General features: G+C 35.8%; 1 protein-coding gene across 4 annotated transcripts in view; it reads right to left on the minus strand.

Moving 5' to 3' along the window:
- PALS1 (protein associated with LIN7 1, MAGUK p55 family member) overlaps window positions 1-24,634 on the minus strand; it is a 103,043-nt gene that overhangs the window by 33,387 nt on the left and 45,022 nt on the right. For all 4 annotated transcript variants that reach the window (XM_060140834.1, XM_060140851.1, XM_060140841.1 and 1 more), the window contains 4 exons: window positions 18,653-18,861; window positions 3,718-3,795; window positions 3,003-3,149; window positions 1,649-1,810 (listed from right to left, as the gene is read on the minus strand). In XM_060140834.1, coding sequence (XP_059996817.1) covers window positions 1,649-1,810; window positions 3,003-3,149; window positions 3,718-3,795; window positions 18,653-18,861 — 596 coding nt within the window. The remainder of the gene's footprint in view (window positions 1-1,648; window positions 1,811-3,002; window positions 3,150-3,717; window positions 3,796-18,652; window positions 18,862-24,634) is intronic.

Consider the following 24,634-nt stretch of genomic DNA (forward strand, 5'->3'; position numbering starts at 1 on the left):
GGATTAGAAAAGCGATGCAAGTACACAAATATTCTTACTTCCCAGATGCTTTGTCTCTGTCATTCATTCTATTTTATAACTGTATAGAGTCTTACTTCTAGGTTCTCTATTATCTTCCAGCACAGTCAGCCCTCCGTATTCATGGGTTCCATATCTGTGAATTCAACCAACCGCGGATGGAAAAAAATTCCAGAAAGTTCCAAAATGCAAAACTTGATTTTGCCACCTGCAAACAGCTATTTACTTAGCATTTACATTATATTAGGTATTATAAATAATCTAGAGATTATTTAAAGTATACTGGAGGATGTACGTAGCTTATATGCAAAAACTACGCCATTTTATGTAAGGGACTTGAGCATCCATGGATTTTGGTATCCATGGGGGCCCTGGAACCAATCCCCCATGGATACCAAGGGACAACTGTACACCACTGCCCACCTTGCTCAGCTACCTCCAGCCTAGACAGTAATCACACTTATGGTCCTGAGATAGCAGGGAGCAGTACTCAATCTAGAGACAGCAGCCAGTAAAACAAGGGCTAAGAACAATGACCACTGGCACTTTGTGCTATCAAAGCAATGAATGGGACTGGGTGACAATAAGGATGTGAGGATGTTTTCTAGATTCTTCAGTAGACGTCAGCAGATAGGAGAGATTCTAATGTAACAACTGATATTAAGTAAGTAAGAATATAAATCTGATTGATGGGTAGATATGAAGTGATCATAAATCCCCCTCAAAAGTTGGCTCTAAATGGCCTCCTGATTATACCACCACTGTCTAACAGAACTTTCTATGATGACGGAATTCTGATCAGTGGACTGGAATTGCAGAATGCCATATTCCTATATCTACACCTTCATATGATAGCCATTAGTAACATACGCTTCTTGAGCATCTGAAATGCAGCTAGTAAGAATGAGGAACTGAATTTTAAATGTTCCTTAGATAGAAATAACTAGCACATGTAGCTAATGGTTATCATATTCAACAATGTAGATCTATACCACTGCTATTATCTAATATTGCTAAGGAAACAACAATCAATTTTAGGTAATAAAAAACCAAAATGAGGGCTTCCCTGGTGGCGCAGTGGTTGGGAGTCTGCCTGCCGATGCAGGGGACACGGGTTCGTGCCCCGGTCCGGGAAGATCCCACATGCCGCAGAGCGGCTGGGCCCGTGAGCCACGGCCTCTGAGCCTGCGCGTCCGGAGCCCGTGCTCCACAACAGGAGAGGCCACAACAGTGAGAGGCCGGCGTACCGCAAAAAGAAAAAAAAAAAAGAACATAAAAATCATGAGGGTGTGAACTTTGTTTTGTTACTGTTTCCCTAGCAGCTAGCACACAGTAGGCATTTAATACATGTATTTTTGAATGAGTTATTATTAGTGATTTCAGAGGCGAACAAAACATACCTGGTAGTAATAAAGAAAAAAAAATCAGCAGCACCTCCACCCCCACAAGAATAAAATTCTACTAATAAATATTGTGGAAACAATTATACCATGGGAAAATTATGCTAGAAATTGTATAGAGATCTTAACAGTTATTTTTAAAATGCTTTTTAAATATTTTATTCTGAAGTCCAATAACAAAGGAGGCTTTTGAGAGCCTATCAATTATTCTTCTACACAGGGCAACTTACCAACAAGTCAAAAACCTCATTGACATCTTTCCCCCGAATTTCAATGCCATTGATTTCCAGAACTTCATCCCCTTCATGTAACAGACCACTTTTTTCTGCAGCACCTCCTTTTACTATCCGACTAATGATGACAGAATCCATTTCATTACGAACTGTAGCACCCTTAAAAAAATTCAATAGCCAATATTTAAATAAAAATGCAATTTTTTGGTTCAACATGTCCTCATTTTTTAATTTTTATTTTTGTATTCAACAATTCTAGCCTTCAGTTATCTTGAGAAAAAATGTATTTACACAGCTAGAATAATCATGGTAATTAGGTTTGAAAGCTGATCACTTCCCCCACATTTTGAGCTTCAGAAGCATTCCATTCGTTAAAATTCTAAAATCAGACTTTTGAAGCATACAACAGCATAAAAATGCACTTGCTCAAGAACAATGTGAAACCCTATAATCAAATTTGTTCTCTATATGCTGGATGCTATTCAAATGGTTATACTATATTTAGGTATAATTAGTGAACATGACTTGTAACTAAAAGTCTTTTTAAATTCAAAATATCATTAAGAGATGAATACTAATCTGGTTAATTATCAAAATGTTAAATATGATAGCTGCATCCAATTCACATTAAAATGTATTAAACATTAATATTTATTACACAAATTGGAAGTACAACTGCAATATATACACTCAAAAACTGGAAATATGAAATACAGAATAAAGCTTGAAAGTAGAAAGTTTGTAACACTTTTCTCCTGAACTTTTATTTTAAAATTTTGTCATAACATTCCCAATTTCTTTCTTTCTGGTGGGGAAAACCTAGTTACATAAAATGCCCTTTAATAAAACACAGTCCCTATTTCATATACCACACTGTGCAAGACAATTTGAGAACTTAGGATTCAAAAATATTTCTCTGAAAATAAAGAAAATTAAGTCAATGATAGCAGACTAACAGAAAAATGTTCTACATATAAAAACTACAAAATATTAACATTAAACAATGCATACTTCTAAGTATATGTGAAGTATGTAAGTAATTACATTGAATGAAATATCAGACTTTCCACTGTTTTTTTAAAAAGCTGGCAGACTAATGAAGCAGATTACTTGTCCCTTCTTTGTTCAACGATTACTTCACAAGCTATTATTTTCATCAAATTATGGGTGAGAAAAGATGAACAAATTATTTCTCAGATGAATAAGGAGTATGAGGAAGAACATAAAAGAATTCCAAAAAGTTAGCCTCCAAAGAGAAAAACTACCAGAAATGTAAAGGGTCTTCAACTATCTGCCATACAGAAGACCCCTGTGTAGAAAGGATCTTATATCAGAGATGTGGGACACTTACCAATGGAATATCTCGAGCCTTTTCTATACGAACTATTTTTACAGTTTCTCCTCCATATTGGCCAATGCTTTCATAAACTCTCTCATCTGTAATGGGCTCTAGCTGCATTTCCTGCTCAGCAACCTTATCATGGGCCAGTAAAAGTGCCTGTTTCAAAGAAACCCACAGCATTTAAAGTAACAGCATGATTTATTTCTGTAGAGAGATTTTAACCTAATCATGTACATAGTATCCTGATCATTAAACCTTTAAAAGAAGTGCTGTAATTAATTATATATTCAGATCTCTTTCCAAACTTTCCAACTGAAGTACAGATGCAACCCTGTAACTTTTATAGCTAATAATAACTAAAGATTTGTTAGGTATAATAGGGAATACTCTGGGATGAGTTATCAAAGTCTAAAATGCTTATTAAACTTCATAAAAAACAAAATTACCTCAAGGGTCCAACATCACAGATAATTAAAATTTATGGAAAAATATGACCAAAAAAGGGAGGAATTTGTAAAGCATAAGAAATTGTTTCAAAAATAATGTGGTTAACTTTAAGTACAAAAATATATAATCCAACAATAATTATTCTGCAGTGGAAGTTGTAAGCAATCAAAACAGGCTACGTTAATATTTGAGGTCTCTTTTAGCCCAAGAGACTCTGATTCAAAGTGATTTTGGATGCTGGAAAAACCACACATGTGATGCTCTCTCCATTTTCTACCTGAATATGTGGCGCATTCAGCAAAGCAGTTAATTCTTGTCCTTCCTTCTGGTGGATCGGCTTCAAAACACTTTGTACCTAAGAAACAAAGAATATTCTTCCTAGGTTATAAAAACTATCACTAGCATTTATAAAGATTTTTTTTTTTAAAAAGGTACGATTTAAAATTGTAAAAACTGGAAAACGGGTTCAAGATGGTGGAGTAGAAGGATGTGTGCTCGCTCCCTCTTCCGAGAGCACCAGAATCACAGCTAACTGCTGAACGATCATTGACAGGAAGACACTGGAACTCACCAAAAAAGATACACCACATCCAAAGACAAAGGAGAAGCCACAATGAGACAGCAGGAGGGGCGCAATCACAATAAAATCAAATCCCATAACTGCTGGGTGGGTGACTCACAAACTGGAGAACACTTATACCACACAACTCCACCCACGAGAGTAAAGGTTCTGAGCCCCATGTCAGGCTTCCCAACCTTGGGGTACAGCAAAGGGAGGAGGAATTCCTAGAGAATCAGACTTTGAAGGCTAGCAGGATTTGACTGCAGGACTTCCACAGGACTGGGGGAAACAGACACTCTACTCTTGGAGGGCACACACGAAGTAGTGTGCCCATTGGGACCCAGGGGAAGGAGCAGTGACACCATAAGAGACTGAACCAGACCTACCTGCTAGTGTTGGAGGGTCTCCTGCAGAAGCAGGGGGTGGCTGTGGCTCACTGTGAGGATAAGGACACTGGCAGCAGAAGGTCTGGGAAGTACTCCCTGGCGTGAGCCCTCCCAGAGTCTGCCATTAGCCACACCAAAGAGCCAGGTAGGCTCCAGTGTTGGGTTGCCTCAGGCCAAACAACCAACAGGGAGGGAACCCAGGCTCACCCATCAGCAGACAAGCAGATTAAAATTTTACTGAGCTCTGCCCACCAGAGCAACAGTCAGCTCTACCCACCACTAGTCCCTCCCATCAGAAAACTTGCACAAGCCTCTTAGACAGCCTCATCCAGCAGAGGGCAGACAGCAGAAGCAAGAAGAACTACAATCCTGCAGCCTGTGGAACAAAAACCACATTCACGGAAAGACAAGATGAAAAAGGCAGAGGGCTATGTACCAGATGAAGGAACAAGAGAAAACCGCAGAAAAACAATTAAATGAAGTGGAGATAGGTAAACTTCTGGAAAAAGAATTCAGAATAATGACAGTGAATATGATCCAGGACCTCAGAAAAAGAATGGAGGCAAAGATTGAGAAGAGGCAAGAAATGTTTAACAAAGACCTAGAAGAATTAAAGAACAAACAAACAGAGATGAACAATACAATAAGTGAAATGAAAAATAAGCTAGAAGGAATCAATAGCACAATAATGGAGGCAGAAAAACGGACAAATGACCTGGAAGACAGAATGGTGGAATTCGTTGCCACAGAACAGAATAAAGAAAAAAGACTGAAAAGAAATGAAGACAGCCTAAGAGACCTCTGGGACAACATTAAACACACCAACATTCGCATTATAGGGGTCCCAGAAGGAGAAGAGAGAGAGAAAGGACCCAAAAAAATATTGGAAGAGATTATAGTCGAAAACTTCCCTAACATGGGAAAAGAAATAGCCACTCTCCGGAAGCGTAGAGAGTCCCAAGCAGGATAAACCCAAGGAGAAACATGCCGAGACACATTGTAATCAAATTGACAAAAACTGAAGACCAAGAAAAGTTACTGAAAGCAGCAAGGGAAAAACGACAAGTAACATACAACGGAACTCCCATAAGGTTAACAGCTGATTTCTCAGCAGAAACTCTATAAGCCAGAACAGAGTGGGATGATATATTTAAAGTGATGAAAGGGAAGAACCTACAACGAAGATTACTATACCCAGCAAGGATCTCATTCAGATTCAACGGAGAAATCAAAAGCTTTACAGACAAGCAAAAGCCAAGAGAATTCAGCACCACCAAACCAGCTCTACAACAAATGCTAAAGGAACTTCTCTAAGCAGGAAACACAAGAGAAGAAAAGGACCTACAGAAACAAACCCATATCAATTAAGAAAATGGTAACAGGAACATACATATTCATAATTACCTTAAACGTGAACAGATTAAATGCTCCAACCAAAAGACACAGGCTCGCTGAATGGATACAAAATTAAGACCCATCTATATGCTGTCTACAAGAGACCCACTTCAGACCTAGGGACACATACGGACTGAAAGTGAGGGGATGGAAAAAGATATTCCATACAAATGGAAATCAAAAGAAAGCTGGAGTAGCAATACTCATATCAGATAAAATAGACTTTAAAATAAAGAATGTTACAAGAGACAAGGAAGCACACTACATAATGATCAATGGATCAATCCAAGAAGAAGATATAACAATTATAAATATATATGCACCCAACATAGGGGTACATCAATACATAAGGCAACTGCTGACAGCTATAAAAGAGGAAATCGACAATAACACAATATGTGGGGAACGTTAACACCTCACTTACACCAATGGATAGATCATCCAAATAGAAAATTAATAAGGAAACACAAGCTTTAAATGACACAACAGACCAGACAGATTTAACTGACATTTGTAGGACATTCCATCCAAAAACAGCAGATTACACTTTCTTCTCAAGTGCACACAGAACATTCTCCAGGATAGATAACATCTTGGGTCACAAATCAAGCCTCAGTAAATTTAAGAAAACTGAAATCATATCAAGCATCTTTTCTGACCACAATGCTATGAGATTACAAATCAATTACAGGGAAAAAAAACACAAAAAAAACACAAACACATGGAGGCTAAACAATACGTTAGTAAATAACCAAGAGATCACTGAAGAAATCAAAGAGGAAATCAAAAATACCTAGAGACAAATGACAAAGAAAACATGATGATCCAAAAGCTATGGGATGCAGCAAAAGCAGTTCTAAGAGGGAAGTTTATAGCAATACAATCCTACCTCAAGAAGAAGAAAAATCTCAAATAAACAATCTAACCTTACACCTACAGGAACTAGAGAAAGAAGAACAAACAAAACCCAAAGTTAGTAGAAGGAAAGAAGTCATAAAGATCAGAGCAGAAGTAAATGAAATAGAAACAAAGAAAACAATAGCAAAGAACAATAAAACTAAAAGCTGGTTCTCTGAGAAGATAAACAAAATTGATAAACCATTAGCCAGACTCATCAAGAAAAAGAGGGAGAGGACTCAAATCAATAAAATTAGAAATGAAAAAGAAGTTACAACAGACACCACAGAAATACAAAACATCATGAGAGACTACTACAAGTAACTCTATGCCAATAAAATGGACAACCTGGAAAAAATGGAAAAATTCTTAGAAAGGTATAAGCTTCCAAGATTGAACCAGGAAGTAATAGAAAATATGAACAGACCAATCACAAGTAATGAAATTGAAACTGTGATTACAAATCTTCCAACAAACAAAGGTCCAGGACCAGATGGCTTCGCAGGTGAATTCTATCAAACATTTAGAGAAGAGCTAACACCCATCCTTCTCAAACTCTTCAAAAAAATGCAGAGGAAGGAACATTTCCAAACTCATTCTATAAGGCCACCATCACCCTGATACCAAAACCAGACAAAGATACTACAAAAAAAGAAAATCACAAACCAATATCACTGATGAATACAGAAGGAAAAATCCTCAACAAAATACTAGGAAACAGAATCCAACAACACATTAAAAGGATCATACACCACGATCAAGTGGGATTTATCGCAGGGATGCAAGGATTCTTCAATATACGCAAATCAATCAATGTGATACACCATATTAACAAACTGAAGAAGAAAAACTATATGATCATCTCAATGGATGCAGAAAAAGCTTTTGACAAAATTCAACAACCATTTATGATACAAACTCTCCGGAAAGTGTCCATAGAGGGAACCTACCTCAACATAATAAAGGCCATATACAACAAACCCACAGCAAACATCATTCACAATGGTGAAAAACTGAAAACATTTCCTCTAAGATCAGGAACAAGACAAGGATGTCCACTCTCGCCACTATTATTCAACATAGTTTTGGAAGTCCCAGCCATGGCAATCAGAGAAGAAAAAGAAATAAAAGGAATACAAATTGGAAAAGAAGAAGTAAAACTGTCACTGTTTGCAGATGACATGATACTATACATAGAGAATCCTAAAGATGCCTCCAGAAAACTTCTTGAGCTAATCAATGAATTTGGTAAAGTTGCAGGATACAAAATTAATGCACAGAAATCTCTTGCATTCCTATACACTAATGATGAAAACTCTGAAAGAGAAATTAAGGAAACACTCCCATTTACCACTGCAACAAAAAGAATACAATACCTAGGAATAAACCTACCTAGGGAGACAAAAGACCTGTATGCAGAAAACTATAAGACACTGATGAAAGAAATTAAAGATGATACAAACAGATGGAGAGATATGCCATGTTCTTGGAAGAATCAATATTGTGAAAATGACTATACTACCCAAAGCAATCTATAGATTCAATGCAATCCCTATCAAATTACCAATGGCATTTTTTACAGAACTAGAACCAAAAATCCTAAAATTTGTATGGAGACACAAAAGACCCCGAACAGCCAAAGCTGTTTGAGGGAAAAAAACGGAGCTGGAGGAATCAGACTCCCTGACCTCAGACTATACTACAAAGCTACAGTAATCAAGACAATATGGTACTGGCACAAAAACAGCAATACAGATCAATGGAACAGGATAGGAAGCCCAGAGATAAGCTCACACACCTATGGCCAACTAATCTATGACAAAGGAGCCAAGGATATACAGTGGAGAAAAGACAGTCTCTTCAATACGTAGTGCTGGGAAAACTGGACAGCTACATATAAAATAATGAAATTAGAACGCTCTCTAACACCATATACAAAAATAAAGTCAAAATGGATTAGAGACCTAATTGTAAGACTGGACACTATAAAAACTCTTAGAGGAAAACAAAGGAAGAACACTCTTTGACATAAATCACAGCAAGATCTTTTTTGACCCACCTCCTAGAGTAATGGAAATAAAAACAAAAATAAACAAATGGGACCTAATGAAACTTCAAAGCTTTTGCACAGCAAAGGAAACCATAAACAAAACAAAAAGACAGCCCTCAGAATGGGAGAAAATATTTGCAAACCAATCAACAGACAAAGGATTAATCTCCAAAATATATAAACAGCTCATGCAGCTTGATATTAAAAAATCAAACAACCCAATCCAAAAATGGGCAGAAGACCTAAATAGACATTTCTCCAAAGAAGACATACAGATGGCCAAGAAGCACATGAAAAGTTGCTCAACATCACTAATTATTAGAGAAATGCAAATCAAAACTACAATGAGGTATCACCTCACACCAGTTAGAATGGGCATCATCAGAAAATCTACAAACAACAAATGCTGGAGAGGGTGTGGAGAAAAGGGAACCCTCCTGCACTGTTGGTGGGAATGTAAATTGATATAGCCACTATGGAGAACAGTATGGAGGTTCCTTAAAAACCTAAAAATAGAACTACCATATGACCCAGCAATCCCACTACTGGACATATACCCTGAGAAAACCATAATTCAAAAAGACACGTGCACCCCAATGTTCAATGCAGCAGTATTTACAATAGCCAGGTCATGGAAGCAACCTAAATGCCCATCGACAGACGAATGGATAAAGAAGATGTGGTACATATACAGAATGGAATATTACTCAGCCATAAAAAGGAACAGAATTTGGTCATTTTTAGAGACACGGATGGATCTACAGACTGTCATACAGAGTGAAATAAATCAGAAAGAGAAAAACAAATATCGTATATTAATGCATATATATGGAACCTAGAAAAATGGTACGGATGAACTGGTTTGCAGGGCAGAAATTGAGACACAGATGTAGAGAACAAACATATGGACACCAAGGGGGGAAAGTGGTGGTGGGGTGTGTGTGTGATGAATTGGGAGATTGGGATTGTCATATATACGCTAATATGTATAAAATGGATAGCTAATAAGAACCTGCTGCTTAAAAAAATAAATAAAATAAAAATTCAAAAAAAATTGTAAAAACTACTTGTAAGAAAGAAAAGCACTAAAGAGAATTATAACTTTAAAAAAGTATTTTTTTCTCACAGAGTTTTCAATCTTGTTACCTGATTGACAATAGCATTTTTATTTATGCCTATGAATGAGGTATTTCCTTCTTGAAAATTTCTGCAAACATACTATGTAAAAGAGACTAATAATGATTATATAAGGGAAGAACTGTTCTAACAGTTATGTTGCTATTTTATAGTGTTTTAATCATATGTTTATGTAACATTATGTAACATTTTAAATCAGAGATGACATTTTAAAGAGTTACAGACTAACATATAAATTTATATTGGAGTAATGAAACAACCACCATACTACAGTGAATCACATTAAAAAATTTACCCAAGTCAAGCAATTCTTGCACTCCTAGGATAAACTCCACTTGATTATGAAGAATTTTTTTTAGTCTTTGTTTCCTCACCTGTAGATTGGCGCCTACAATGTAAGGTTCTTAAAAGATTGAGATAATCCACATAAACTGCTTAGCACACTACCTAGCACATAGTAAATTATTACGTTAATATATTTCTAGATGTGAGTTACTCACATTTTAAGATTTCTATATTAATGTTCATAAACTGGATTAGAGACTTGGTGAGCATAGTCATATACACTGGTTTACAGAACTACTGTTTTTAGTATCTATACTATTCTAGCACAATGAGCTGGGAAATAGTCAACATTTATACATGAAAACAGTTTATTTAACGTAAGACTCATATGTTCCTTAATGTTTTGATAGCGCTTGTAAAATTATCTGGGCCTGGTAGTTTATTTTAGGGGTGGATTTCCAACTTTCAATTTTATCTATAGTTACTACTTTTTTTGGTTACCTTTTCTTAAGTCACTTTTGGCAATTAATATTTTCTTACAAAAACCACCCACTTGACAGCACTTTCACATTTAGTGACATAAAGTTGCAATTATAATTTTTTACTCTCCTGTGTTTGCATCTATGCTTCTTTTTTCTTTCCTAATGTTATTAGTATTTTTTCTTCATCTAACTGGTCAAAGGTTTCTCTATTTTCTTGTACTTGTCAAAAAACCAGCTTTTGATGTTAAATCTATTGTTCTTTCCATTTAAATAATTTAATTCCTTTTTTCTGCTTTAGTTTATTTCCCTTTTCAATTTCTAATCACTTGAGCTGTATGTTCAGTCGAATTATTTTCCATCTTTTTTTCTACCATAAATATTTAAAGGTACAAATTTGCTCTGTGGACTAGTTTTCCTCAAAGATTATACTATATATGTTTTCACTATTAATACCGCTGATTTTCTTCCTTTCTGTGCTTCCTAACTCGAGTACCAAAAAGAGCACTTTGCAGCAATGCAGATTAACAAAGCCAAAATTATCATCATCAATGAAAACATATAGAAGTAAATTAATATATAGTATAATTTTTTAATAAAACTAACTCACGATTGGGACTTCCCTGGTGGTGCAGTGGTTAAGAATCTGCCTGCCGGTGTGGGGGACACAGGTTCAATCCCTGGTCTAGGAAGATCCCACCTGCTGCGAAGCAACTAAGCCTGTGCACCACAACTACTGAGCCTGTACTCTAGAGTCCGCGAGCCACAACTGCTGAGCCCGGTGCTAAAACTACTGAAACTCACGCGCCTAAAGCCCGTGCTCCACAACAAGAGAAGCCACCTCAGTGAGAAGCCCGTGCACCGCAACAAAGAGTAGCCCCCTCTTGCCGCATCTAGAGAAAGCCTGTGCACAGCAGCAAAGACCCAACGCAGCCAAAATTAAATTAATTAATTTTTTAAAAAGTAACTCATGATTAGAACAGGAATCTAGTAATTCTCTAATACCTCTTATGGTTATTTTAAATAATTTTTAAAGTAATTCCCCTATCAAACCTAAGAGATGATAATTTTGGGATTAACTAATTTGACCACAAGTAGATCACAGCAATGACAGCATCAAAATTAGCCTGTCCTCTGGTTTTGGTACCTAGAAAAACATGTTTCTAAATGTAAAGTTCTATATGTATAAACAGGGGGGCATAGCAATTATTATCTTTTGCAAGAATTCGATTAAAGTCTTACTAATGGTCGAGTGCAGTAATCCAAAACTGTGAATAATTAAATGCTGATTTTTAAAATAGGGTACTTTTCTTTTTTAAATATATCATATCCCAGTTAATTTAAAATGAAATTTATAGTCCCTAAGAAAGTAATCCTGAGAGAGAAAGAAGATTTTGGATTAGAAATGCACTTTGAACAAAATGTACAAAGTCAACTCAATAATTTTATGTATAGACACTTTTTCCCTATCTTTACCTTTTTATTTATTTATTTATTTTGGCTGCACTGCACAGCTTGCAGGATCTTAGTTCCCCGACCAGGGATTGAACTTGGGGCCATGGCAGTGAAAGTGCCAAGTCCTAACCACTGGACTGCAGGGGAATTCCCTCCTATTTTTACTTTTAAATAAGTTCCTAGCACCTCTGAGATAGTCCCTTCTAAAGAAATTTCAACTCCTGTTAAGTGTTTATTTCCTTCCCCTATTAATGCAGTTGCTGCCTATTTTAGTGTCAACATACAACATGAGCTACTTCTACAGAGGCCTAAGGAATTAAAAGGCTATTCTTACATCATACTGGCTCCTTTCCATTAGGCTATAAAAATGCTCTAATCTCTTATCTTTAAAAAAAAAAGTTCTCTCTTGATCTTGTACTCTTCTCTAGCTAAAATACCTTCTCTATTTTCCTTCAGAGCATTTTAAACTAATTTTTTTTTAATTACAGAAATGGTATATGTTAAATGTGAAAAATCAGAAAACAGATAATCCAAAAGAAGGAAATAAAACTCACCATAATCCCCAAACCTAGGGATAATCATTTGGTATATATCCTCCTATATTCTTATACTTGTTTTTACCAAAATATTCACCAAGAGATATACATCTGACAGGAGGACTTGTAACTAGAGTACATTAAGAACTCTTACAACTCAATAAAATTTACAATATGATTTTTAAAATGGGAAAAAAATCAAAATATTTTCCAAAAGAAGATAGGGAAACAGCTTATGAAAAAATGCTCAACATGTGGAAATGCAAACTAAAACAAGATACTGTTACACATCTGCTAGAATAATAAAATGGAAATAACCTAAATATCCACCAATAGGAAAGTGGTTAAACAAACTGTAGGATATGCATACGATGGAATACTACTCAACAAGAAGTTCAAACTACTAAACTACTAAACTACATGCAACACACTGATGAATTTGAAAAACATTATACTAAACAAAACAAGTCAGATATAAAAGACTACATATTATTTTATTCCATTTATATGAAATTTCCAGAAAAGGCAAATCTGTAAAAACAGAAAACAGATCACTGGTTGCCTAGGGTCTGGGGAGCGGGAAGTGGTTACTGTCTACAAAAGAAATTAAGGGAGCTTTATGCATTCACGATGTTTCTATAACTTGATTGTGGTGGTAGATTACACAGGTGTATACATGTGCCAAAAATATTGAACTATATAATGAAACATACCAATTTTAAGTGTATGTAAATTATATCTCAATAAAGTTGGTTATCAAAAACAATACACCCATAACCTCATAACCATGAGAAAATCTTTGTGTATATCCTTTACTTACTTTTACCAGAATGAGATCATGCTAGTCATACTGTTTTATAACAATATAACTATTTCAATTTGATATTAATTATTTTTTAAATTAATTTATTTATTTATTTTTTACTGCGTTGGGTCTTCATTGCTGCACGCAGGCTTTCTCTAGTTGCAGTGAGTGGGGGCTACTCTTCGTTGCAGTGAGCAGGCTTCTCATTGTGGTGGCCTCTCTTTTTGCAAAGCACAGGCTCCAGGTGCGTGGGCTCCAGCAGTTGTGGCACACAGGCTCCAGAGCGCAGGCTCAGTAGTTGTGGCGCATGGGCTTAGCTGCTCCGTGGCATGTGCGATCTTCCCAGACCAGGGCTCAAACCCGTGTCTCCTGCATTGGCAGGCGGATTCTTAACCACTGCACCATAGGGAAGCCCTAATTTCCTACTGAAATATTTCTTCACTTCATGTTCAATGGCTGTTCAAATCTTACATCTGGACAATTACACTAGCCTCCATACTCTAAGCCGGACTCCATTCTTGATCTCACACATCTCCCACAATGTTATCAGAATAATACTTTAAACTGGAAGCCTGTTTATATCAAACTCTTGTTTAAAATCCTTCGGTAGCTCTGCAATCACTTATAAATTTCTTGCTTTGAACTCTCCTTTAGTGGCTTTTGTGTATTAAATTTGAGAAACACATCAACATCTAAACAAGAAAATTACCTATATATCCACCACCCAGATATAGCCTTGTTAATAATTTATTATTTCTCTCAATATCTCTTTACCTGCATTTTCAAATAGGATATCTGTGTGTATACACATTTTATCTATACTTTAATAGGCCTCATGTTGACTACCAAATGAATCAAGGTTTTAGTTTTTCAAAGTAACTAATTAAACTTATTCACATTTTCCCTGTTCCCCTACAACATTATATTTCATGACTTTTTCTTGTTTTACTGCACTAGCTAGTACCTCCAGAAAAATGTTGAATACTAGTGGTGAGAGTCTGTAGATTCCTTTTATTATTCCAGGCTTAAAAAGCAACATGCTGGGGACTTCCCTGGTGGCACAGTGGTTAAAAATCTGCCTGCCAATGCAGGGAACACGTGTTCGAGCCCTGGTCTGGGAAGATCCCACATGCCACGGAGCAACTAAGCCCGTGCACCACAACTACTGAGCCTGCGCTCTAGAGCCTGAGGCCACAACTACTGAGCCTGTGTGCCACAACTACTGAAGCCCACGCGCCTAGAGCCTGTGTTCCACAACACAGAAGAGAAGCCACCGCAATGAGAAGCCCGTGCACCGCAACGAAGAGCAGCCCCTGCTCACTGCCACTAGAGAAAGCCCACGCGCAGCAACAAAGATCCAATGCAGACAAAAATTTAAAAAAAAAAAAAAAAAAGCAACATGTTGGGTGTTTCATCATTAGGTAAGATGCTCCCTATTAGTTTCTGATATTGTTCTTTATCAAGTTAACAAAATGTACCTGGTTTTCTAAGAATTCTCATTATCAAGGAAAAGGTATTAATATTTTTTCAGATGTCTTTTCTGCATCAAGTTGATCATATGGTTTTCTCCTTTCATCTATTCATGTAATTTAATTATTTTAAAATGTTTACCAATGTGGATCCATCGTAAGAAAATTTAAACTTATTAATATGGCTTATCTGGCCTTCAGGATCTGGACTCTATCTTGAAAATCATATCCTACTCCTTACTCATTGTGCAATAAATATGCCATGCTTTCTCAGTCACTACTATCTTTGAACCCTTTGCCAGTGGAAAGGCTTTTCTTCTTTCTTGGGCTTTCAGGTAAATTCCCAACTGTCCTTCAAGACTTAGCATATTAAATTTTCTGTTTCTTCCTTCCTCCCAAATCTCCTCCTCTGCCATGTCTGCCTCTCCCCAACCCCTACTGAAGTAGGCACATCTCATTATGCTCTTGGTACCTTTTTCATACTGCCACCATAGTACTTCTCATTAGATTGTGATTGTTAACTCATTTTTCTTCCACAGTGAGAGTCTAACTCAATTTTCACTGGTTGATGTGCATCTGGGCTCCTTCCAGCTTCTAATGATTATCTGGCTGCTATGAACGTTTATGCTTAAGCCTTTGTGTGGATATGTTTTCATCTCTCTCAGGTACATACCCAGACATAAAAATGTTGGGTCACAGATATAGGTACTTTAGCTTTAGCAGACATTCCCAAACATTTTCCAAAGTGGCAGTACCAATTTATACTCCACCAGTAACATTATCAGAGTTTCAGTTCCTCCATAAGTTCATTAAGATTTAACATTGCCAGTCTTTCAAAAATTTTTTTAGTCATTTTGGTGTCTATGCGGTAGTCTCTCATTTTGTTTTAATTCGCATTTCTCTATTAGCTAACGATGCTGGACTTTTCATACTTACTGGCTGTTGGGGTTTCCTCTTTTTGTGAAGTGTCTGTTCAAGTCCTTTGCCCATTAAAAAAAAACTAAGTAGTCTCTTTCTTGTTAATTCGCGACAGTTCTTTTGGATGCAAGTTTTTGTTATATATATACTTATACACGTATATACCTCAATATCTCAAAATCAAATAATCAAATACCATTTTGTAGTTTGTTGGCTTGCATTTTTACTGGATAAGCAAAAGTTCATTTAACGAAACCCAGGTTCTCAAACTTTTCTTGATAAAAGCACTTTAAAAATGATCAAAAAACTTGTTTTACATTTATTAATGAGTATCCTGGATTGTCAAAGATATAATCTGGATCTCAGTATCTGAAGTTTTCAGAAGCTGTATTATCTATTATATGATATTTAATGTTTAACTGATATTTTAAGCTATAAAAACAAAGAACACTTCCTAATGTGTTAAGACATTCTTTCATCAAATTCTTGAGGTTTTTTTACTTACTTGGATTAAATTTCCATTTAAAAATGATATACTAACTGAAACATGAAGTAATTTCTTCCTTCAAATACTGTATATGAAAAAAGCTGGAATGATGAATGCTAAAAAGCAAAAAATTAGGCAATGGGCATATGAGTAGCCTAGTTAGTCTCATCCCAGTCACAAAACCTCACCTGGCCTCAAAATTCAGAAACATAAAACAGAAGGGTTGAATAAGGTGATGGTTAAGCTTTTCCAGCTATAAAATAAAAGCAATGAGTCCATTTAACCTTCAGAATTTTGTTATCAGATTTAACACTCTTCTTCGATGAGTTCCAAGTACATCCTTTTCTCACATGTTATGCACTGTCAAGTCAGGGCTGCCACACAGTTGTGCATGCACAACTCCAGGGGAAGTCATTCACTTTGTAGCACAACCGTATGTTGTTGCCCCAACTAGGTTAGTCATTTTGCACTCATTTTAAGACCAGTCTCAGCCCAATGTCACTAATCACCTACTACCCCACCACCACCAAAGCAATACAATTCTCAAGTATTACTGAAGGCTGTGAAAGCAAACTTTGAGAAAATCTCCTTGATATAGAATCAATACTTTTACAATTGTGAACCATGTACATGTTAACTATGCTAAATCTAATATTGAAAATTGAATTTTTAAAGTCCTTTTTAACCATTTCTTTCTCTCTCAAAGCATTACTCTTTAAGCCACTTCTAGTTCTTTGCCTCTGAACTCCTAAAACCCTTTAAAGCTACGTTGCCTCCTTTTTTTTTTCCTTTCCTTCCAGCATTTCTGTTGTGTCACTTTCTTCCAATGGAGCAATTTAAATCTCTCTTGCTTATATCATTCTCTTTTCTACCTACTGTTCTTAACAAAACAAAGCCCCAGTACCTAGCTGGACAAACCTTCCTCCTAAATGGGAAGAGAAGGATTACAATTATCTATTATGTATTCCTCCCAACCCTATACAATAAAAGTTATACTATATTTGTGAATAAATAAGATCAAAGTACTGTCAGCTATTTCAATCTCTATAAGGAATTTTCAGGAAACCCATTTAAACTATAAGTAAAACTACAGGGATAATTTATTAATGAAAAATTCTGCATATTTAATTTCAATAATAAAAAATGAGCACAAAGAATAGGTCTCAACTAGGTCTTTTAACTAGCAGATGAGAAATTTCCCCTCTAGGAACAGGTCCCTAGGTCACACTCCTATCCTGAGCAACATGAGACTTCTCTCTGCCACTCTTGCACATAGGACCTTCGCTTACTGTGAGCATCTAAGTGAAGAAAATACATTCTGTGCTAATTCAAAAAGTGCCTCCTAACCTATTTTACGTGTCTGTTGCTCTGGAAGTCCTACCCTTCCCTCAGCCCACTTTCTGTTTTGTGTCTGGGTTCAGTGAAATAGATTTACCTGATGGGCTTCCAGAATTATTCATTTTAAAATAACTTAAAATCCTGTAATAATGACAGAATGTCCACCCCCCAAAAATAGGAGATGGCTTACTTACATCCTTTTAAAACCTTCAATTTAAAATATGTTTGCAGAGGGACTTCCCTGTTGGTCCAGTGGTTAAGACTCTGTGCTCCCACTGCAGGGGGCCCAGGTTCGATCCCCAGTCAGGGAACTAGATCCTGCATGCCGCCACTAAAGATCCCACACACCACAACTAAAGATGCCACGTGCTGCAACTAAGACCCGGCGCCGCCAAATAAATACTTTTTAAAATAAATAAAATAAAATGTTTGCAAAACACATTAAACACTAAACATCAACAAGCAGCAGACACTAGAACTTAAATATCAGCATGTTAACATGAGAAACTCTCACTGTACATTAAAATTTAATTATTTTGGACCTTCTATACAGTATCTATAGAGGAAAAACTTCAAAATACCTACAAGTAACAAATCTTAGAAGTTACGTATTTATGATACCTGATTATCGAATATAATTTAATCTCATCAGTATTAATTTATCTCAGTTTATAATGTATAATGCTTAAAATAAAACTATACTACATTAAAATTTTTCCCCTTTAGTAATTTAGACAAATATTTCTCTTACTATGCAAATATGTAGTTGTATATACAAACCTAATGCTATTCTCTTCATGAAACAGAGCCCTGACTGTGAACTAAGCATATATTTTTTTTCAGGATAAAATACACATAAGCAAATTTTTCCTAACACAATAAATTATTAACATGTGATCAGCAGTAATTAATTCTAACAAACCTTATATTCACACCAGTATTTTCCAAGAACGCTGCCTTACTATCACTATCAATTACTTTGTATATGTCAATGAGACGTTCAGAATACATACCTCTTGTGCAAGGTCTTGCGCATTGGAGATAAGAGGAAATGGAGGACTGGCCTTGTTCATGTGTACTGTGACAGCGTTGTATATCTTAAATGCATTCTGGAAATCTTTATTTTGTACAAGTTGTAAAAGCAGTGAAATATCCTCCTGGCTCTGAGAATCTACCAAAGTATGTTGGATATGTTTAAGTGAAGAAAACAGGTCTTCCACTTCTAGTAGGAGAAGGAAAAGGTATCCAAAAATTAATTTTCTGTCTTAATTCCACATGTATTTTAAGATAAAATTTCTTGAACCAATAACAAAGTTTTCAAGAAAAACAAAACTTGCAAATATTTTTGAGTGTCAAATCATTGTCATTTTACTGATTTTTAAGTAAGACTTTAAAAATTATACAACAGAATAACTTTTTTTAAGAGTGTTTTAATTATGGAACTAATACATATCACTATAAAAATAAATGAAGGATAGAATACATAAACGAATAAAAAATTTAAAACCACCAATAGTCCCATCACTTAGAAACAACTTAAAAAAAAAATCGTACTGCATTTCCTTTTTTCATTTAACAGGGCATTTTCATTGTTTTCCCACATCACCAAACAGTCTTTAAAAAACTTATAATGGCTCCATGATGTTCTATTATATGTCTAAACTAAAACTTATAATAACCAATACACTAAGTTGAGCATTCAGGGTGCTTCCAATTTTTTGCTAGTATAAGTAATGAGCATTTCTGTACATAATGATCACTGCTATGTACAGTAAAAATGTCTGAGATTCTGGTGTTTCTTAAAATAATTCCAAGAAACAGAATTTTTAAATAAGATTCTGACATTTTAAAAGCCAAAGAGTTTTCTAGGGAGGTTTTACTAATTTATATCCCAGTACCAATATTTTTACCAATATTCAAAATTACCATTTTTAAAAACCTTCCACTTCTTTAACAGGGAGGTTGAAGTTTACTCAGGCACTTCTTTTGTGGTTCAAAGAACTCCTATGAACATGTGAGTCTCCTAAAATTTTACTGAAAATCTGGGGCATGTGTACATATGCACGTTCCCATTAGTGTGCACGTGCAGCACATACATTTTTCTGGAAGAGGGTTATCCCAAAATGGTTAAGAACTACAGTTTATCTCTTCTCTGACCCCCAAGAGGTAGATATGTGCACATGTATACACTTTGTCACATTTGCTCGAAATAGTTTTCTAATTTTTCCATCTGTCTGTTAATTGCATTTGTGGTACCTTTATTGTAGAAGTTTTCGGCTGTTATGTGTTAAGAATGGTCCACCTTTCCCTGTGTGATTTCTTTCACTGTCTAAGCTTATAAACTCCTTCCCCTAGGTCATTAAATGTTTACCTACATTTAAATTTTCTAATGGCTTCTATTTTGTAGTTAACTTCAATCTATCTGGAATTTTGTTATAGATTTGAGGGGAAATTTTAACTTCATTTCTTTTCTTCCAAATGGTTAACCAATTATTCTAACACCATTTATTGAATAATCCCTCCTTTTCCACTGATTTATGATACCACCAAATTCTTACATATATCAGGGTCTGTTTCTAGTCCACTGGTCTATCAGAACCACAATCTTCTTACAATAGTATTATAGTCTTTGCTCATATTGATATGACAAATACTTGCTCATTACTTTTTCAAAAATGTCTTGACTTCAAATGAGCTACAGAATCATTTTTAAGATACCTCCTCACTCTCTATTTCCTATTCATCCAGAAAGAAAAACCTATTGAGATGCTGACTAAAATTAAAACTGTAAATGATTCTGGGAAAAACTTTCAGTAGATAGTATCTGTGTATATCTGTGTCTTATACAGTCACATTAAAAAAAAAAGCAGAAAACCTCTTGGTTTAAGTCTTTCTGTTAGTTTTCTTCACACAGGACCTGTAGAAAAGTTACTGATTCTTATTTATCTTATATCCTATCAGTTAACAGTTGTTAAATGTTTTATAGGTTAGAATAGCTCTTCTGTTGATTCTGAAGTTCCCTATCTTTTCCCCCCCAAATCAAAACAGCTTTAGCTCTCCTTATAAAAATTATATATGCTCTTTAGTAATTTAAAATGTACCAAAAAACTGGAAAAAAAATGGAAAGTCAAAACTGTCATTTGAATGACCTAAGAAGTTGTGATCCAGAACTAAATAAAACTTGAGAAATAGCCAGAATTTAACCATAAGTTAATGTTATCTACAAGAGTAGACAGAATATAGATAGGGGAAATTTAAAGATGTTGCTCAAACAGTACAAACTGTCAGTTTTAAGGTGAATAAGTTCTGAGGATCTAATGGACAGCAATGGTGACTAGAGTCAATAATACTGTATTGTATACCTGAAATTTGCTGAGAGTACATCTTAAGCGTTCTCACCACACACACAAAAGGTAACTATGTGAGGTGATGGATGTGTTAATCAACTTAATTGTGGTAAACATTTCACAATATCACATTGTACACTTTAGATACATAAAATTTTTTTGCCAACTATACTTCAATGAAGTTGGGGTGGGGGAAGAATATGGAGTGTCAGATTTCATCAAATTCGAAGAAGTTACCACAGAATTACCTAAGTGTATAAAGAATTCCCCGAGTATAAAGAATTCAATAGCCTTAAAGTATCTTTAGAGCAAAACAGGAAAACATTTAAATATCTTAAAAGGAAAAAGAATTACAAAACCAACAAAGTAGTTAAGGTAATTGACTACAATCTTAAGGAGACTATAGACTTTCTGAGTGGACAATGAGACTTCTGTTTAAAATTTCAGTAATCGTTTAAAGCGGCTCAGCCTGGTTGTCAGGGCAATGAGAAAATCAGGAGCTTCAGGATCTCACTGCTGAATAAAATCAATAAGCAACTTTAGACAGCCCAGAAGTAACAAACTCCCTACTATGTCTCTTCAAGCCCAGGGGGATTTAAAATTTTAGAGACAAAGGAACTTCTACATAATCTCTGTGTACCAAAGCCACCCACAGACACTAAAATACTGACATTTAAAAAATAATTTTTTATCGTAGTCATACCTCTCAGATATAACTACTGGTATTATTTTGTCATACTATATATATATATAGCCTTTCAGACTTGTAAAAAATGCTGATCCTAACCATAGAGGTCACATTGTAAATGTTGTTTTGTAATCTGATATTTTCCAATGTCTTTAGAATTCATTCTTAGGATAAAATTACTTATCAAATAATAAAAACATTTAAAACTTTGATACATATTGCCAAACTGCCCTACAGATTTGTACTAACTCATACTCCTACCACTAAAGAACTTGAGTGCCTGTTTCTACAAACAGCCCAAATTTTTCACTTTTGGTGATCTGGTTAGGAAAACGTATTTCTTTGTCTAGTAGTGACATTTAATGTATCTTCACAAGGTTAACAGTCATTTGTATTTCTTCTTTCATCGATTTTCTCCTTATCTTTTGACCATTTTTCTACTAGATTTTTTTTCCTTAATGACTAGAATTACAGAGATTATATAAATATCCCTGCAGTCTTAAGCAGAATGTACTAAATTTTCTTGCTGTATCAGAACAATGGTTTTTAATCAAGGATATTTATGAGAATCACTAAGGAAATTTACAAAGATATTTATGTCCTGAGTTCTACCTCAAACACAAACACAATCAGAATCTCCTGTGTCTTCTTTAATTTTATATATATATATATATATATTTTTTTTTTTTTTAAAGTTGACTATGTACCCTTCTGGTTAAGAAGCAATGACTTACAGGCTTTATTAACAGCAGTTATTGTAATATTTTAAGACATGGTATACTTGGGAATAACTAAAGCACTCACACCAATTTTCTTCTATACTAAATAACCTTGATTGCTGTATTGAATTTTTGTGTCTGCTTTGTAGTTATTCTAGTTCCTCCTTTGCAACTATTCAGTATTTCCTTTTGTTACCCTCTCTTACTTCCATAGTAAACACAGCATATAATTTTCATTTTTAGAATATTTTACGCACAAATAAAATACTGTAGTCATAAGCCAGCAAGGAAATAGGAAAAGTAAGGTAGGGTAATCTAAACTAGGGATGGCTTAATGAGAGATAAAACTGGAGATCAGTTAAGGAGATCAGTTAACAGCTGAGATGCAGCACTGAGAGGCAACAGGAATTTTTTTTTTTTTTTTTGCGGTACTCGGGCCTCTCACTGTCTTGGCCTCTCCCGCCGCAGAGCACAGGCTCCGGACGCGCAGGCTCAGCGGCCATGGCTCACGGGCCCAGCCGTTCCGCGGCATGTGGGATCCTCCCAGACCGGGGCACAAACCCGCGTCCCCCGCATCGGCAGGCGGACTCCCAACCACTGCGCCACCAGGGAAGCCCAGGCAACAGGAAATTTTGTGGTTAATCCAAAAGGGATGATTGCTTTAAAGTTCTAAGAGGGGTTTCCCAGGTGGCGCAGTGGTTAAGAATCGATCACCTGCCAATGCTGGGGGCACAGGTTCGAGTCCTGGTCCGGGAAGATCCCACATGCCGCGGGGCAACTAAGCCCCTGAGCCACAACTACTGAGCCTGCACTCTAGAGCCCACGAGCCACAACTACTGAGCCCGTGTGCCACAACTACTGAAGCCTGCGCACCTAGAGCCCGTGCTCCGCATCAAGAGAAGCCACCCAATGAGAAGCCTGCGCACCACAAGGAAGAGTGGGCCTCGCTCGCCGCAACTAGAAAACGCCCACGTGCAGCAATGGAGACCCAACGCAGCCAAAAAAAAAGAAAAAAAAAATTCTAAGAAATCAGTAGGCTTCTCGTGTTGATAGGAAGTTAGGTAAGGAATACAGGTTCCAGAGGAAGAGTAAATCTGGTCAATTTTTTCATATTGTGTTCATACTGAGGAATTCTAAAGACATTAAAGACCATCCGGGACAGTTTAAAATCCAGAAAAGAAAAAAAATCTCAGGGTCAAACTGGAAATGTCTTTCTCTCAGGAGATCAGGGACCAAGATAAGATCTATAGGAAATAGGAAGGCTGAAAGCAGAAGAACAATACAACTGAGTCTCAAAGAGGCTGTTGACTTAGTACCTATCTACTTAAGTAAAGGCTATCAGGAGAACTTAAGGACCATGCCAACTGCCAGAAATAACAACTTTAACTGGGCTTAAGGTTCAAATTTTGTAGGTTAGCATCAAGGTTCAAATTTTGTAGGTTAGCATCAATTTAAACTTCTTAATTATCATCCTTTACAAATTCACTAACCTCTATGAAGTCCTATTCACGTTTCTGCTGTTTAATTAGTAAAAAGTGTTTTCACTGAAATTATCTTTTTTTAGGAGTTGTCTCCAGACTTATTGCATTAATCAATGTTGCCAGACTAAATTGAGATCATTTGCACTTAAGCTCAGCTTTCACAATGAAATACCACCAACCCGTTATTTGTAGTTGAAAAACTACAAATATGTATTTGGCCTGAATTACACACTAGTCACTGCCAATATTGAATAGAAAGACATAGAACAATATTTGTATTACAGACATATATACATATATATTATTTTATTTAATCCTCATAAAATCTGAGAAACTTTTCCCAATTTAAAAAAACCCACCAAAACCTGAGACATACATAGTTCAGAGCAAATCTCTACAGATGGAGAAAATGAAGTCATACAGAAAAATGGCACCTGGGTGAAGAATCTTTTTGAACTTCTAAGGCAGTGCTTTTTCTGCCATACCAAGGGCTTAAAAAAAGATAAATTTTTGTTTCTTTTTTAGATTTTAGGGCTTGATTGTGACATGTCATTTATCTGCTTTAGAAAAGCTGTCCTAAAGTGTCTTTCTGCCCGATATAGCAGCATGCAATGTACACTGACTAGTATTTAGAGGAGCTTACACATTCTATTTTACCATGTACCTGTACGAAGAATTTCCTCTAGTTAACTGTGTTTGTACATGTTCACACATATAATACACCCTCCAAATGCTACTTTTATAATACTGTTGCATTTTA

Source organism: Lagenorhynchus albirostris, chromosome 1 (assembly GCF_949774975.1).
Source record: "Lagenorhynchus albirostris chromosome 1, mLagAlb1.1, whole genome shotgun sequence".
NCBI classification, from domain to species: domain Eukaryota; kingdom Metazoa; phylum Chordata; class Mammalia; order Artiodactyla; family Delphinidae; genus Lagenorhynchus; species Lagenorhynchus albirostris.